Source organism: Lingula anatina, chromosome 5, assembly GCF_051362555.1.
Source record: "Lingula anatina isolate TDL-2025a chromosome 5, LinAna3.0, whole genome shotgun sequence".
Taxonomy (NCBI): domain Eukaryota; kingdom Metazoa; phylum Brachiopoda; class Lingulata; order Lingulida; family Lingulidae; genus Lingula; species Lingula anatina.
Genome location: NC_141771.1, coordinates 2,456,181 through 2,471,169, shown reverse-complemented (window position 1 = coordinate 2,471,169; position 14,989 = coordinate 2,456,181). Strand labels below are relative to the sequence as shown.

Sequence of the window (14,989 nt, the reverse complement as noted above, 5' to 3'; positions counted from 1 at the left end):
CAACAAGACACGATTCTAAGAGCTAGAATAGTTGGACACTATTGGTAAGTCATATAAACAACGTCACATGACAGGGTCGGTATTCAAATGGTTGTTTTCTATTTACATGTACATTTACCTTGTTCACAGACTGGGAAGAGTGAGATCTAATTGATAACGGTGCATATGAATAAAAATTCGGTTATCCGGTCTGATGGGGACAAAAAAACGGTAAACGGATATACCAGACGATACAGCAGTTAAGGGGGGGGGGGGGGTATGTGGCACCTGCTGGAATTATATTGATATACATAAATTTTTTCAGAAACCTCGCCGGGGTAAAGATCATACACATGTCAGTCATGAAACACAGAGTCACGCTGCTGTTGGTGAGGGTTGAAAGCATTGTCTCTTTTAGGTGTGGAAAGGCTGTCGTCAATCAGTAAAAGATATTGTGTTCTGGTTTATTGACCTAATGACCCCTTGCCTTAATTTTGAGTTATGTTAACAAACTACCCTAAGGCAATACATCCGTATAATAGCGGGTATATGGAGGTAAGACATAGGCAAAAATGACAAATAAAGACAAATTGACCTTTGAACTTGAAAGCAATGGGCACGTACAAGGTCATGTGAAGGTCATGGGATAAATTTGACCCCAAATTCTAAAAGAGCATATGCGAATTGGGTGGGGGGGGGGGGGGGTCAACAAAACATCACTTTTACCCCACGTCAATATTTCTCCATGAAATAACCAAATGACCTGGAAAATGATGGTCAAGGTCAAATTTGACATTTGATTTGGCGGTTTAGGTATATGTTTGGGGTAGTTTACTATATCATGCTATGACCCCGGGTCTGATGGGGCAATGATTTGCAATTGGTTAAGCCGATTTAAAAGACGATGCAGTGGTTATGCTTGAGAGAGGGGCATGTTGAACCTGCGGGGCTTTGAAATTATACTTAAATGTGGTTTTCTTGCAGAAATCTCGCCAGGGTAAAAATCATAGACATGTCAGTCATGAAGCACAGAGTCATGCTGCTCTTGTTGGTGGTTCGAAGCATTGCCTCTAAATATGGTGTAAAGGTAGGTCCACACAGGTGTCCTCCTATTAAACCGTTGTCTGAAAGCCATTACCAGTAGCTTAAAGAGCATAGAGAAATAGGGTAGGAACATAATCACATTATTTATATGCATCACAGCCTGCACACTTGGAAATCAATTTTACTTGCCCCATAAATAAACTGCCTTCGATTATTATAACGTGAAGGATTTAAGAATATGTTATATTTTTTAGAATTTGTTTTATTGTCCCGAATTCACAGTGTGTAAATTCTTATTTTTGTCTTTGGATGTACCCTTTCATATCCCGTAGGACTCCAAGGCACATTTAAATGAGCACAGGATAGCTAAATTTCAGTCATATTTTGACATCATCGACCACAACAGAGACGGAGTAGTTACTAAAGAGTAATACATCGATGCAACAGCGGAGAGAGCTGGAAAGGTCTTGGAATCCTGGCGAGCGAAGGCCGTATATGGTATTATGTCCGAACTGTATCTGTATTGGTGGTCTAACAAAAATACCAACTATAAGACATCCATAACATTCGAGGAATGGCTTCTGGCTATTGAGGAGCTTGGTTATTCACGCGAAGAGCTCTTCCGGGACTCCTGGGAATGGTTTCACATATTTGACCTCGACTGCGATGACAAACTGACTTTAGATGAATATTCCAACTTTCTTTTTGTAATGCGCAACAAAACCCCTGTTCAAGACGTATTTAAAGGTATTGACCATAATGAAAATGATATCCTTGATGATGAAGAATTTACAAACGCATTCCATCATGCATTTTTTGATGAAAAGGCTAATCCCAAGGAAATGGTATTAGGCCCCCGAAATTAACGATGTAAATTGAAGTGAAGAAGCATTTCAGTTATAACATTTTCCCTATAAGCTAGTCCATATCTCTTTCATTTATCAAACCTGTCAATACTGGTATCTCCGTGTATCTCTACACTATAATTATAACATTCAGTAACAATATTGTTATGTCACACTTGAGACATAGGTTGTTAAGTGGAGGTTTTGGTTTCGGTTGATTGTCATATTAATCTAGGATGAATGCTCCTTTTTTTCTTTTCACTTACAATTGTAGAAGTACATATTCAGTAGAGCAAAAATACTATTTATAGTTATGTTCAGTTTCCAAAAGTTTCCGATGGACCAAGGTGTACGATCAATATCGTTAAAAAAAAGACGTGTTCCCCTCTTCCCCTGCAATTAAGTTCCACGCTTACATTTGAAAATAAAGAAAAGTTCAACTTGCAATTGTAAAATTGAAAGGGGGTATTGTATTTTTAAATGCGGAATAGCTGTTTTCACATTGAAGGCAATAATACATTATTGGGTCTTAATTATTTTTATAAATTTATCAGACAAAACACTGCCGCATTAGAAGAGTTGGAAAACCAAGCGGTAAGGTACGTAGTGCGTTTCGCGTCTAAATGTGCTCAAAACACACCTTGGCAAAGTATCTGGATACGTGTGATTAGTGAGGGTAAATTGAATGAATCTGATCTGATCTGGCTACGGTTACCACTGAAATGTCTTTATACCACTAACATTTTAAATATCATGTCCCTTCATGAAGGGATATATTTTTGATCATGCAGTAGACATAGGAATAATACTGATATAGAAAACTTTTTTTCAGAGACCTCGCCAGGGTAAAAATCATAGACATGTCAGTCATGAAGCACAGAGTCACGCTGCTGTTGGTGGTGGTTGAGAACATAGTCTCTACCTATAGTGTTAAGTAATTGACTGCATCCCCCTTTAGGCAAAGGTTTTATGATTAATTCTTGTAGTTAATAACCTGAATTATTCATTTCTGCTTGTTTCCAGCTTGAAAAAGTGTCTGTTTTTACCGGAAACAAGCAAATCAAAGATGGCCGCCAATAAATAGATTTGTCAACTGAAAATACAAGAATTGATTTTAAAGTTACTTAACGACTAAATATTATTAAAATTTACACGAATCACAAGTACTTAGGCATTCTTTGATTTTTCAGTCATTTTACATTTTTTCAAGATAGCGACCGAATCCAAAATGGCGGCCATTTCCTTACTTTTTGTGAAAAAATATGAATACCTAAATTTATAACTTTTTTATTAACTATAAATTAGGTATATTTTAAGGATTTATAACTTGATTGGAGTTTACTACGATAAATGGAAACGAAAGTCGCAGTCATAACAAGAGACACAGTGGAAGTGGCTCATAATAATAATAATAATAATAATAATAATAATAATAATAATAACTAGACTGCAACTGGCTAAAGCCAGTGGCGGAGGATTCCCCTGCAAAATGGGTGTGGAAATGCTCTTACAAGGCCATATGAAGGTCATGGGTTAAATTTGACCCCATATTCTGAAAGAGCATGTGCGAATGGGGGGGGGGGGGGGGGGGTTAACAAAACACCACTTTAAGCCCACGTCAATATTTCTCCATTAAATAGCCAAATGACCTTGAAAATGAGGGTCAAGGTCAAATTTGACATTTGATTTGGCAGTTTTGGGTATATGTTTGGGGTAGTTTACTATAGCATCCTATGACCAAAAACCAGTCTTTCATGGAGAAATTGCCAAACTCAAGATTTCTGCAATGTCATAAATATTTAAAAATCTATAATTAAAAAAAATAATTAGGCAGTCGCTACCAAAGTAAAGCTAACCTTAGACATATATATATAGGGCATCATTTGCCACTATGATCGGGGCTCTGCGCCTTCCGGTTTTTGAGATCTCGGAAACAAACCTTTTTTGAGCTAGTTTGGCCATTAGCGGCCTTGACCTTGACCTACTTGCATAAAAGTGGGTCTTTATCTGTATCATATGGCTTATACTTTAGGCCTAATGGCAATTTCAAATTTTACAAATTTTGCCTTTAAAAGCTCCTGTGACCTTGAAAAGTAGGTCAAGGTCACTGAAACTGGGTCTATGGCATATTCTTACCATAGGCTATTTTTGACAATTATTTCAGATTTTTTGCGAAAAAAAAAAAAAAAAAAAAAAAAACGCGCTGAAAGAATAACTATAATAATAATACCAAAAACAATAGTTTTCCCCTATGGGGAATCCTAATGATAGTCTGAAGACAAATTTCAAGAGTAGTGTAGATGTCCAGAAGACGAAAACCGTGAAAACAAGGAGTATCAGTGTACACATACTGCTAAAAACGCTAGCATATAATTTATTTTGTCTTTTCAATCTTGACAGCCCGCATGAAAATGTAGTTCTGTGTTTACATTATATGACAAAGCGTTACAGCTAGAAAACTTGACGTAATGGAGGACTGATAATTAAATATGGGATCAAAGTCTGCTATAAAGTGACACTGTGTCTACAACAAAGCAGCAGTTCTGCGAAACAACGGATCCGACAAGACACGGTTCTAAGAGAACAGTAGGAAAAACACCTGGTAAGTCATATATGCAATGTCACAGAACTGGTACGGTAGACAAATGTTTTTAAAATATTAAAATATTTTCCATTACCCCTATCCACTGGCTAGATACAGATCCACAGGGGGGTAGTTGATAACGATGCATATTAATGAATTGCAGTGATCGGGTCTGATTGGGCAATGGTTTGCATTTGGTTAAGCCGATTTAAAAGGCAATGCAGTGGTTATGCTTGGGGAGGGGGCATGTTGAACCTGCGGGACTTTGGAATTATACTGACATGCATATATTTTTTCAGAAATCTCGCCAGGGTAAAACTTATAGTCCGTCATGAAACACAGAGTTATGTTGCTGTTGGTGGTGGTTGAAAGCATTGCCTCTGCCTATGAAGTAAAGGTAGGTCCACGCAGGTGTCCTGCTATTAACCCTTGTCTGAAAGCCGTTACCAGAAGCTTAAAGAGCATAGAAAATGGTCTATAAGAACAGAATTACTTTACATATTTTAAATGTATCACAGACTGCTGTGTGAAAGCTTGGAAATCAATTTACTAAAATACTCTCACCAATTTTGATATTAAAGGGATAAGAACTCTTCGTTTTGTCCAAAAAATAAATTTTCCTGGAGTAAACAACAATATTCCCATACTAACCGATGGTTAATGAATCTATTTTTACATTCAAAGTTAGTCCCTTGTTTTTTTCTAAAAAGTTTGTTTTTTTGTTAAAGTCTCTTAAGAGAGTATAACAGAGTATAGCCATCAATGGAGGTCACGGGGTCTGAAGACAAACTAAGATATCAGAATAATAGCTATAACTGCTGTTTTGTCGTAAAACAGAATATATTATATTTCTATGAGTTATTTACAATGGTTTTTATTGTGAAATATAGATCTCATACGAAGAGTTATTATCCCTTTAATGTGAAGGATTTAAAAATATGGTAATGCATTTTTTCTTTAGAGTTTTATTAATTGTCCCGAATTCGCAATGTGTAAATGTCTATTTTCGTCTTTGGATGTACCTTTTTATATCCCATAGGACTCCAAGGCACATTTTACTAAGCACCGAATTGCTAAATTAAAGTCAATTTTTGACATCACTGACCCCAATGGAGATGGCATAGTCACTAAAGAGGAATACATCGATGCAACAACAGAGCGAGCTGGAAAGGTCTTGGAATCCTGGCGAGCCAAAGCCGTATATGGTAAAATGTCCAAACTGTATCTATATTGGTTTTCTAACGAAAATACCAACTTTAAGACATCTATAACATTCGAGGAATGGCTTCCGGCTGTTAAGAAGGAGCTTGGTTATTCACGCGAAGAGCTCTTCCGGGACTCCTGGGAATGGTTTCACATATTTGACCTCGACTGCAATGACAAACTGACTTTAGATGAATATTCCAACTTTCTTTTTGTAATGCGCAACAAAACCCCTGTTCAAGACGTATTTAAAGGTATTGACCATGATGAAAATGATATCCTTGATGATGAAGAATTTACAAGCGCATTCCATCATGCATTTTTTGATGAAAAGGCTAATCCCAGTGAAATGGTATTAGGCCCCCGAAATTAACGATGTAAACTGAAGTGAAGAAGCATTTCATTAAAGCTAGTCCATATCTCTTTCATTTATCAAACTTGTCACTACTGGTATCTCTGTGTATCTCTACACTATATTTATAACATTCAATAACAATATTGTTATGTCACACTTGAGACATAGGCTGTTAAGTGGATGTTTTGGTTTCGGTTGATTGTCATATTAATCTAGGATGAATGCTCCTTTTTTTCTTTTCACTTACAATTGTAGAAGAACATATTCAGTAGAGCAAAAATACTATTCATAGTTATGTTCAGTTTCCAAATTTTCCGATGGACCAAGGTGTACTATCAATGTCGTTAAAAAAAGACGTGTTCCCCATGCAAAATATAGAAAAAGTGACTCAAAATGATATACATACGGGAAAGGGATAAACGTTTTACCATACAGCAAACACAGAAGGGAGTTTTGACCCTCAGGATTGTCAGGAGTTTGAGTTTATCCAAAAAATTAGTTGTACGCCATTTTGGTTCCATGGCAAGATCGAAGGGATTGAGTGGAATGTGTTCTCCAATACTAAGATATGACTTTGATCTTCTTTATTAATGGTCAGTCGAACAATTTTCCAGAATATGAATAAATATCATTCATTTATGACTTTTGTTTGTAACATTTTGCAGATTGCAGTAGGTGTAACACTTTTTTGGTGTGAGAGCTACATATGATATATGGCATTAGGTAGAAATCACTATCAAAAAGTTGCGTTCTCCAAAACAAATATTTCACTTTTATTCTCTCTGTAATTGGTCAGTTGTACAATCCAGAATATAAATAAATCTCATTGTTTATGACTTTTTCTTGTAACATTTCGCGGATTGCTATAGGGGTAATGCTACTTTTGTATAGGAGTAACACAAGATATATGGTATTATGTGGAATAGATATGTTTTATCCTTGATATGCCATTCTGTCGACAAAATGCTACTCACTAAACAAACGTGTATTCCAGTCTGCAGTCAAATCTTTTCATTTATTCTAGAATTTAAAAAAGCCACAATAACTTAATAGCATCGTTTTTGTCCTGGCAGCCCACATTGCAATTAAGTTCCACGCTTACATTTGAAAATAAAGAAAAGTTCAACTTGCAATTGTGAAATTAAAAGGGGGTATCGTATTTTTAAATGCGGAATAGCTGTTATCACATTGAAGGCAATAATACATTATTGGGTCTTAATTATTTTTATAAATTTATCAGACAAAACACTGCCTTATTAGAAGAGTTGGAAAACCAAGCGGTAAGGTACGTGTAGTGCGTCTCGCAGTCTGAATGTGCTTAAAACACACCTTGGCAAATTATATGGATACGCGTGATTAGTGAGGGTAAATTGAATGAATCTGATCTGACCTGGCTACGGTTACCACTGAAATGTCTTTATACATGTACCTCTAATATTATGTCCCTTCATGAAAGGGATATATTTTTGAACATGCAGTAGACATACGAATAATACTGATATAGATAACTTTTTTCAGAGACCTCGCCAGGGTAAAAATCATAGACATGTCAGTCATGAAGCACAGAGTCATGCTGCTGTTGTTGGTGGTTGAGAGCATAGTCTCTACCTATAGTGTAAAGGTAGGTCCACACAGGTGTCCTGCTAATAACCTTTGTCTGAAAGCCTTGCCAGAAGCTTAAAGATCATAGGGATATGGTCTATAAAAACAAAGTCACATTACATTATTTACATGCATCACAGACTGAGGCATGTGAGCTTAGAGATAGATTTACACGTACCATAAGTGAAAGTGTGTTTCATATTAACTTACAGGAAGTAGGACTTAAATTATGACAGTTTTTTAAAGATTTTTTTTTAAATTCTCAGTGTGTATCTTTCTATTTATCGCATTTGAATACACCTTCTTATTTCCCGCAGGACTCCAAGGGATATTTTACCAAGCATTGGATTGCTAAGTTTAAGTCATTCTTCAACATCACTGACCCCAATGGAGATGGCGTAGTCACTAAAAAGGAATACATCGATGCAACAGCAAAGCGAGCTGGAAAAGTCTTGGAATCCTGGCGAGCTAAGGCCATATATGGTATTATGTCCGAACTGTATCTATATTGGTGGTCTAACAAAAATACCAATTATAAGACATCCATGACATTCGAAGAATTGCTCCCAGCTTTCGAGAAGGAGCTCGGTAATTCAAGCGAACAGGTGTTCCGTGACTCCTGGGATTGGTTTCACACATTTGACCTCGACTGCAATGACAAGCTGACAGTAGATGAGTATTCCAAGTTCCTTTTTGTAATCCGCAACAAGGCCCCTGTTCAAGACATATTTAAAGTCATTGACCATGATGAGAATGGTATCCTAGATGGTGAAGAATTCACAAACGCATTCCATCATGCATTTTTTGACCAAAAGTCCAATCCCGATGAAATGATATTAGGCTCCCGAAATTGACAAAGTAAGCTGAAGTGAAGAAGCACTTCAGTTATAGCCTTTTTCCCTATAAGCTAGTTCATATCTTTTTCATTTTTCAAACCTGTCACTACTGGTATCTCTGTGTATTTCTACACTATATATTTATAACATTCAATAACAATATTGTTATGTTACACTTGATACATAGGTTCTTAAGTGGGGCTTTTGGTTTCGGTTTATTGTCAGATTAATCTAGGATGAATGTTCCTCTTTTTCTTTTCACTTCCGATTGTAGAAAAACATATTCAGTAGAGCAAAATAAAATATAGTACATTTGTATTCATACCTGTGTTCAATTTCCAAACTTTTCTGATAGACCAAGGTGTATGATCAATGTCGTAAATAAAAAAGGACGTTTTCCCCTTGCAAAATATAGATAGAAGTGACTCAAAATGATGTTCATACGTGAAAGAGATAAAAGTTTTACCATACAGCAAACACAGAAGGGACTTTTGACTCTCAGGATTGTCAGAAGTTTGAGTTTATCCAAAAAATTAATTGTACTCCATTTTGGTACCATGGCAAGATCGAAACGCATAGACTGCGTTCTCCAATACTAACTTTGATCCTCTTTATTAATGGTCAGTCGAACATTCTTCCAGAATATGAATAAATATCATTTATTTATAACTTTTGTCTGTAACATTGCAGTAGGTGTAACGCTTTTTTGGTGTGAGAGCTACAGACGATATACGACATTAGGTAGAAATCACTATTAAAAAGTTGCGTTCTCCAAAACAAATATGTGACTTTGATTCTGTCTATAATTGGTCAGTTGAACAATCTTCCAGAATATGAAAAAATATCATTTGTGTATGACTTTTTGTTGTAACATTTCACGGATTGCCGTAGGGGTAATGCTGCTTTGGTATTGGAGTAACATAAGATACATGGTATTAGGTGGAATAGGTATATTGCCATTCTGTCGATAAAATGCTACTCAGTCGTGTATTCCAGTCTGCAGTTACATCTGTACATTTATTTTAGAATGTATAATGCATCTTTTTTGTCCTGGCAGCCCACATGGCAATTATGTTCCATGCTTACATTTGGAAATAAAGAAATGTTCAACTTGTAATTGTGAAATTGAAAGGGGATGCATATTCAAATACGGGATAGCAGTTATCACACTGAATGCATTATTGGGTCTTTAACAGACAATATTCCCTTTAGGCTTGATATATCAGAAAAAACACCGCCGTATTAGAAGAGTTGAAAAACCAAACGGTAAGGTACGGGTAGTGCGTTTTGCAGCTTGAATGTGCTCAAAACATACCTTGGTAAAGTCTGTATACGTGTGATTAGTGAGGGTAAATTAAATGAATCTGATTTGACCTGGCTACGGTAACCACTGAAATGTCTTTATACCACTAATATTTTAAATATTTGTCCTTTCATGAAAGGGGCATATTTTTGATCATGCAGTAGACATAGGAGGGAGTTTCGGCTCTTTGAATTGTCAGGCAATTGGGTTGTTCTAAATGTACCACACATAAGTTAAGACAGAATATTTTTTAAAGCATGCCTAATTGTATGCGCGTGGGGTGCGTTCTCTTATACAGAGGATACTGAACGAAAAATACTGAAATGTGGCTTTGACAGTGTGCTGCCAAGAAAAGAAATATCAGCGAACAAACACTGCTAGAAGCATTAGCGTGTAATTTGTTTTCTCTATTTTCACTTGACAACCCGCGTGAGTAAGTAGCTCTGTGTTTACATCAAATGAAAAAACTTTGCACCACCAACAACTTTGCAATTTTTTTTCAGAAAGCTGGCCAGGGTAAAAATCATAAACATGTCAGTCATGAAGCACAGAGTCATGCTGCTGTTGGTGGTGGTTGAAAGCATTGTGTAAAGGTAGGTCCACACAGGTGTCCTGCAGCTGCCCTTGTCTAAAAGCCATTGTCAGGAGCTAAAAGATAAGACCATAAAAAATCACATTTCATGATTTAAATACATCACTGACTGCAGCGTGCTAGCTTGAAAATCAATTTACTCGTACCATAAGTGAAACCGTATTTGATATAAACATGTAGGATTTAAGACATATCTCATGGTAAAAAAATTTTTAGGAATTTTTTCAATTGTACCGAATTTTCGTTGTGGTACTTTCTATTTTTCGTCTCAATGGTTCCAAACCTGTCCAATAGACCAAAGTGTACTATCAATGTTGTAAATCAAAAATGACTTTTTTCCCTTGAAAAATATAGGAAACTGACACAAAATGACATTCATACGTGAAAGGGATAAACATGATTTTAGGGCTTTTATTTCAAATAAATTGGAATATTTTTGCTATGTGAAGGGCTACCTTGCACTGTTAATGTGGATAATAAATACCAATTTAACAAGAGTTTAGACCAATCTTTTAAAGCAACAGTTATAATTTGAAATCAGTGCACCTCTATGGATTTTTATTTCATAGGACTCTAAGACACATTTTACTAAGCTCTGGATTGCATAATTTATAAGGATTTATTACTGGATTGGAGTTTACTACGATTATCAGGGACGAAGGTCACGGTCATACAGGGGAATAATAATAATAATAATATAACCTCAGGTCAAATTTCACGAGAAATGTAGATGTCCAGAAGATGAAAACTGTGCAAACAAGAAATATTAGCGAACAAATACTGCTAAAAGCACTACCATATAATTTTTTTTCACTTGACAACCGGCATGAAAATGTTGTTCGGTGTTTACATTATATGACAAAACTTTTTCACCTAGAAAAACTGGACGCATAGGACTTAAAATTAAATATGGGATCATCGTCTGCTATAAAACACCATTGTACCTACAACAAAACAGCAGTTCTGCGAAACAACGGATTCGACAAGACACGGTTCTAAGAGAACAGTAGGAAAACCACCTGGTAAGTCATATATGCAATGCTACATAACGGGGTCGGTAGTCAAATACATGTAGTTACTATTATTTGTTTACATTATCCGTATCCACAGTCAAGATCTAGTTGATCTAGTCTAGACAGATGTAGTTGATAACGGTGCCTACGTATGGTACACACCACAGGGCAATAGAAGTGTCACCCCCTGAATCAGAGAAATCAAAGTTATAATGCCTGTTCTACTTATAACGTGACTAATGAGTATAAAACCGCTGTACCATGGAATTGTATTGTTGGTATTTTTGTGAAATTTTATGTTAATAAAATGATACCAGGAGCTTATCATTCCACATCCATTTATGTCCCCCAAAGTATTGGTTCAGTAGGGTCGACACTTCTTTTGTCCAATGTGTGTACTTTGGTGATAGAGTCTGATGGGGACAAAAATTTGGTAAAGCCGATTTAAAAGATGATGCAGTGGTTATAATGAGGGGGAGGGGCGTGTGACACCTCCTAGACATAGGAATTGTACTGATATGCGTTTTTTGGTTTTCAGAAACCTGGCCTGGTAAAAATCATAGACATGTCAGTCATGAAACACAGAGTCATGCTGCTGTTGGTGGTGGTTGAAAGCATTGTGTATACAAATGGTGTAAAGGTAGGCCTACACAGATGTCATGCTGTTAACACAGAAAAATGGTCTATAATAATAATCACATTACATAATTTATATGCATAATAAACTGCAATATGCGAGCTTGGAAAGCAATTTACTCGCACCATAAATAAAACTGCCTTGATATTAACGTGAAGGATTTAAGAATATGGTAATTCTTTTTTTTTTTTTTAGAATTTTATCAATTGTCCCGTATTCACAGTGTGTAAATTCCTATTTTCGTCTTTGGGTGTACCCTTTTATATCCCGTAGGACTTTAAGGCACATTTTACTAAACACCGGATTGCTAAATTAAAGTCAGTTTTTAGCATCACTGACCCCAACGGAGACTGTGTAGTCACTAAAAAGGAATACATCGATGCAACAGCAAAGCGAGCTGGAAAAGTCTTGGAATCCTGGCGAGCTAAGGCCATATATGGTATTATGTCCGAACTGTATCTATATTGGTGGTCTAACAAAAATACCAACTTTAAGACATCCATGACATTCGAAGAGTTGCTCCCAGCTTTCGAGAAGGAGCTCGGTAATTCAAGCGAACAGGTGTTCCGTGACTCCTGGGATTGGTTTCACACATTTGACCTCGACTGCGATGACAAGCTGACAGTAGATGAGTATTCCAAGTTCCTTTTTGTAATCCGCAACAAGGCCCCTGTTCAAGACATATTTAGAGTCATTGACCATGATGAGAATGGTATCCTAGATGGTGAAGAATTCACAAACGCATTCCATCATGCATTTTTTGACCAAAAGTCCAATCCCGATGAAATGATATTAGGCTCCCGAAATTGACAAAGTAAGCTGAAGTGAAGAAGCACTTCAGTTATAGCCTTTTTCCCTTTAAGCTAGTTCATATCTTTTTTCATTTTTCAAACCTATCACTACTGGTATCTCTGTGTATTTCTACACTATGTTTATAACATTCAATAACAATATTGTTATGTTACACTTGATACATACATGTAGGTTCTTAAGTGGGGCTTTTGGTTTCGGTTTATTGTCAGATTAATCTAGGATGAATGTTCCTCTTTTTCTTTTCACTTCCGATTGTAGAAAAACATATTCAGTAGAGCAAAATAAAATATAGTACATGTGTATTCATACCTGTGTTCAATTTCCAAACTTTTCCGATAGACCAAGGTGCACGATCAATGTCGTTAATAAAAAAGGACGTGTTCCCCTTGCAAAATATAGAAAAAAAAGTGACTCAAAATGACATTCATACCTGAAAGGGATAAACATTTGACCATACAGCAAACACAGAAGGGAGTTTTGACCCTCAGGATTGTCAGAAGTTTGAGTTTATCCAAAAAATTAATTGTACTCCATTTTGGTACCATGGCAAGATCGAAACGCATAGACTGCGTTCTCCAATACTAACTTTGATCCTCTTTATTAATGGTCAGTCGAACATTCTTCCAGAATATGAATAAATATCATTTATTTATAACTTTTGTCTGTAACATTGCAGTAGGTGTAACGCTTTTTTGGTGTGAGAGCTACAGACGATATACGACATTAGGTAGAAATCACTATTAAAAAGTTGCGTTCTCCAAAACAAATATGTGACTTTGATTCTGTCTATAATTGGTCAGTTGAACAATCTTCCAGAATATGAAAAAATATCATTTGTGTATGACTTTTTGTTGTAACATTTCACGGATTGCCGTAGGGGTAATGCTGCTTTGGTATTGGAGTAACATAAGATACATGGTATTAGGTGGAATAGGTATATTGCCATTCTGTCGATAAAATGCTACTCAGTCGTGTATTCCAGTCTGCAGTTACATCTGTACATTTATTTTAGAATGTATAATGCATCTTTTTTGTCCTGGCAGCCCACATGGCAATTATGTTCCATGCTTACATTTGGAAATAAAGAAATGTTCAACTTGTAATTGTGAAATTGAAAGGGGATGCATATTCAAATACGGGATAGCAGTTATCACACTGAATGCATTATTGGGTCTTTAACAGACAATATTCCCTTTAGGCTTGATATATCAGAAAAAACACCGCCGTATTAGAAGAGTTGAAAAACCAAACGGTAAGGTACGGGTAGTGCGTTTTGCAGCTTGAATGTGCTCAAAACATACCTTGGTAAAGTCTGTATACGTGTGATTAGTGAGGGTAAATTAAATGAATCTGATTTGACCTGGCTTCGGTAACCACTGAAATGTCTTTATACCACTAATATTTTAAATATTATGTCCTTTCATGAAAGGGGCATATTTTTGATCATGCAGTAGACATAGGAGGGAGTTTCGGCTCTTTGAATTGTCAGGCAATTGGGTTGTTCTAAATGTACCACACATAAGTTAAGACAGAATATTTTTTAAAGCATGCCTAATTGTATGCGCGTGGGGTGCGTTCTCTTATACAGAGGATACTGAACGAAAAATACTGAAATGTGGCTTTGAAAGTGTGCTGCCAAGAAAAGAAATATCAGCGAACAAACACTGCTAGAAGCATTAGCGTGTAATTTGTTTTCTCTATTTTCACTTGACAACCCGCGTGAGTAAGTAGCTCTGTGTTTACATCAAATGAAAAAACTTTGCACCACCAACAACTTTGCAATTTTTTTTCAGAAAGCTGGCCAGGGTAAAAATCATAAACATGTCAGTCATGAAGCACAGAGTCATGCTGCTGTTGGTGGTGGTTGAAAGCATTGTGTAAAGGTAGGTCCACACAGGTGTCCTGCAGCTGCCCTTGTCTAAAAGCCATTGTCAGGAGCTAAAAGATAAGACCATATAAAATCACATTTCATGATTTAAATACATCACTGACTGCAGCGTGCTAGCTTGAAAATCAATTTACTCGTACCATAAGTGAAACCGTATTTGATATAAACATGTAGGATTTAAGACATATCTCATGGTAAAAAATTTTTTAGGAATTTTTTCAATTGTACCGAATTTTCGTTGTGGTACTTTCTATTTTTCGTCTCAATGGTTCCAAACCTGTCCAATAGACCAAAG

At 36.3% G+C, this 14,989-nt stretch overlaps 2 protein-coding genes across 2 annotated transcripts; both read left to right on the top strand.

The window, feature by feature from the left end:
- The first annotated feature begins 4,744 nt into the window (after positions 1-4,744).
- Positions 4,745-6,028, top strand: LOC147761476 (uncharacterized). The gene is made up of 2 exons (XM_087013203.1): positions 4,745-4,849; positions 5,492-6,028. Exons 1-2 carry the CDS (start codon positions 4,784-4,786, stop codon positions 6,026-6,028), a joined length of 603 nt encoding a protein of 200 aa, XP_086869329.1. The 5' UTR covers positions 4,745-4,783.
- A 1,528-nt stretch (positions 6,029-7,556) lies between these two features.
- LOC147761475 (aequorin-2-like) lies at positions 7,557-8,466 on the top strand. The gene is made up of 2 exons (XM_087013202.1): positions 7,557-7,631; positions 7,930-8,466. Exons 1-2 carry the CDS (start codon positions 7,557-7,559, stop codon positions 8,464-8,466), a joined length of 612 nt encoding a protein of 203 aa, XP_086869328.1.
- The last annotated feature ends 6,523 nt before the right edge of the window (positions 8,467-14,989 follow it).

Bases quoted from the DNA above. Each gene is read 5' to 3' on its own strand.
- LOC147761476 (XM_087013203.1), top strand. From the start codon at position 4,784: ATGAAACACAGAGTTATGTTGCTGTTGGTGGTGGTTGAAAGCATTGCC. The intron at 4,850-5,491 runs GTAGGTCCACGC...TATATCCCATAG, and splicing joins CCTCTGCCTATGAAGTAAAG to GACTCCAAGGCACATTTTAC.
- LOC147761475 (XM_087013202.1), top strand. From the start codon at position 7,557: ATGTCAGTCATGAAGCACAGAGTCATGCTGCTGTTGTTGGTGGTTGAG. The intron at 7,632-7,929 runs GTAGGTCCACAC...TATTTCCCGCAG, and splicing joins TCTCTACCTATAGTGTAAAG to GACTCCAAGGGATATTTTAC.